This window comes from Penaeus vannamei, chromosome 17, assembly GCF_042767895.1.
Source record: "Penaeus vannamei isolate JL-2024 chromosome 17, ASM4276789v1, whole genome shotgun sequence".
In the NCBI taxonomy this organism is placed as follows: domain Eukaryota; kingdom Metazoa; phylum Arthropoda; class Malacostraca; order Decapoda; family Penaeidae; genus Penaeus; species Penaeus vannamei.
Window position 1 is genome coordinate 41,382,976 of NC_091565.1, and position 2,686 is coordinate 41,385,661.

At 50.6% G+C, this 2,686-nt stretch overlaps 1 protein-coding gene across 1 annotated transcript in view; it reads left to right on the top strand.

The window, feature by feature from the left end:
• Positions 1-2,686, top strand: part of LOC138864686 (uncharacterized) — a 3,024-nt gene continuing 338 nt past the window's right edge. The window contains exons 1-4 of the mRNA XM_070132552.1: positions 1-51; positions 1,673-2,166; positions 2,287-2,485; positions 2,572-2,686. The exon at positions 2,572-2,686 is cut by the window's right edge and continues 338 nt beyond it. Coding sequence (XP_069988653.1) covers positions 1-51; positions 1,673-2,166; positions 2,287-2,485; positions 2,572-2,686 — 859 coding nt within the window. The remainder of the gene's footprint in view (positions 52-1,672; positions 2,167-2,286; positions 2,486-2,571) is intronic.

Consider the following 2,686-nt stretch of genomic DNA (forward strand, 5'->3'; position numbering starts at 1 on the left):
ATGAATCATAATCTCTTGCATCAAAAAGCAATCATCACTGTTGTTGTCCGAGTTAACTACTTCAACTTTTTAATGGGCGAACGATTTTCAACTTCGCAAATTAACTTAGCAACTTGGCTGGTTCTCTGCTTCGGTGGTGGGGGGAGGGGGAGAAAGAGACGGAGAGAGGGGGCGGTGGGAGGGAGGGATGGAGGGAGGGAAAAGGGGAGAGAGGGAGGGAGGGAGGGAGGAGAGGGAGAAAGAGACAGGAGGGAGGGAGGGAGAGGGGGAGGTAGAGATGAGGGAGGGAGAGAGAGAGAGAGGGGGGGGGGAGGGAGAGAGGGAGAAAGAGACAGGAGGGAGGGAGGGAGGGAGAGGGGGGAGGTAGAAATGGAGGGAGGGAGGGAGAGGGAGAAAGAGACAGGAGGGAGGGAGGGAGAGGGGGAGGTAGAGATGGAGGGAGGGAGAGAGAGAAAGAGAGGGGGGGAGGGAGGGAGAGAGAGAGAAACAGAGAGGATGGGGGAGAAAGGAGAGAGAGGGACAGAAAGACAGAGGATGGGATGAGGGAGGAAAGGAAAGTGGCGGGGAAGGGAGAGAAAGTAAGAAAGTGACAGCGATAGTGTTCTCCTGTTTCCTTCTAACATTCATCTATCTTATCTTTCAAGTTTTAGTTTTTGTCCTTCCTTTAGTAGGAAAAGAGAGGGATCATCCATGTTATTTATCTACCTGCTCATATTCTCTTTCTCCCCCCCCACCCCCATCCCTCCCCCAACCCCCCCCCCCCCTCCTCCCCATAACCCTTTTAGCCTCTGCTTAAAATTCAAAACCCAATTTCCCTGCTTCTACCTATGTTTTATCGGCTTCACTTAACGACTAAAGAGCCTAATTAATGAGAGCACCAAATGGCCATAATGCGTTTTTTTAATTACTCAGTCATTTGGTCACTACTGGGTAATTAATAAGTACCGATTCGCATAATTATTGAACAGTTCAGCGACCTGTTCATCTCTCTTTAATGTGCTCGTTGAATGTGTCACGTCTTTCCATTTACAGATCTGAATTGTCCATATTGTAAACACACACATGTATATTCACTCACACATATCCATACACGTACACACTCACACTCCCTCACACACACATGCACACGCTCACGCACACACACGCTCACACACGCTCACACACACACACACACGCACACGTACACGCTCACACACATACTCACACACACGCACACGTACACGCTCACACGCGCACACACGCACACGCTCACACACACGCACACGCTCACACACTCACTCACACGTACTATTCATGCCTAAATATGCACACGAGCACACAATTGCATGCAATCACGCACCTTTTCAAAAGAAGAGAGAGAGAGAGGGAGAAGAGAAAGAGAGAGAGAGACAGAGAAAGACACAGAGAGAGAAGAGAGAGAGGGAGAAGAGAAAGAGAGAGAGAGACAGAGAAAGACACAGAGAGAGAAGAGAGAGAGAGAGAAGAGAGACAGAGAGAGAGAGAGGAAAGGAGGGAGAGTGGGTGAGTCTCTTAGAGAGAAAATTATTATCATCCTCATCAAACGGTAACTTCGTTATTTTCACTACTCGGGCATTAATTAGTCCTGTCAAGTCACTAACATTATCTGAGCAACTCTCTGGTGGTCGCCTTTGCTCTCGCTCTCCGTAAACAGCTCCAGTCAGGAGATCGAAACCCAAGCCAGTGCCAAACCCAAGCCATAGCCAACCTCAAGCCAGATCAAAACCCAAGGCAGTGCCAAAGCCAAACAAAAGCCAGTGTCAAACCCAAGCCAGCGCCAAATCCAAGTCAGTGCAAAACAAAAGCCAGAGCCAAACCCAAGCCAGTGCCAAACCCAAGCCAGAGCCAAACTCAAGCCAGCGCCAAACCCAAGCCAGAGCCAAACCCAAGCCAGTGCCAAATCCAAGATAGAGCCAAACCCATGCCGGTGCCCAACCCAAGCCAGTACCAAACCCAAGCCAGTACCAAACCCAAGCCAGTACCAAACCCAAGCCAGTACCAAACCCAAGCCAGTACCAAACCCAAGCCAGCGCCAAATCCAAGTCAGTGCAAAACAAAAGCCAGAGCCAAACCCAAGCCAGTGCCAAACCCAAGCCAGAGCCAAACTCAAGCCAGCGCCAAACCCAAGCCAGAGCCAAACCCAAGCCAGTGCCAATCCTAAGCCAGTGCCAAATCCAAGTCAGTGCCAAACAAAAGCCAGGGCCAAACACAAGCCAGTGCCAAACCTAAGCCAGTGTCAAACACAAGCCAGAGCCAAACCCAAACCAGATCCAAACCCAAGTCAGTCCTAAACAAAAGCCAGTGCCAAACAAAAGCCAGAGCTAAACCCAAGCCAATGCCAAACCCAAGCCACTGCCAAATCCAAGATAGAGCCAAACCCATGCCGGTGCCCAACCCAAGCCAGTGCCAAACCCAAGCCAGTGCCAAACACAAGCCAGAGCCAAACCCAAACCAGAGCCAAACACAAGTCAGTCCTAAACAAAAGCCAGTGCCAAACAAAAGCCAGAGCTAAACCCAAGCCAGTGCCAAACCCAAGCCACTGCCAAATCCAAGATAGAGCCAAACCCATGCCGGTGCCCAACCCAAGCCAGTGCCAAACCCAAGCCAGTACCAAACCCAAGCCAGTACCAAACCCAAGCCAGTACCAAACCCAAGCCAGTACCAAACC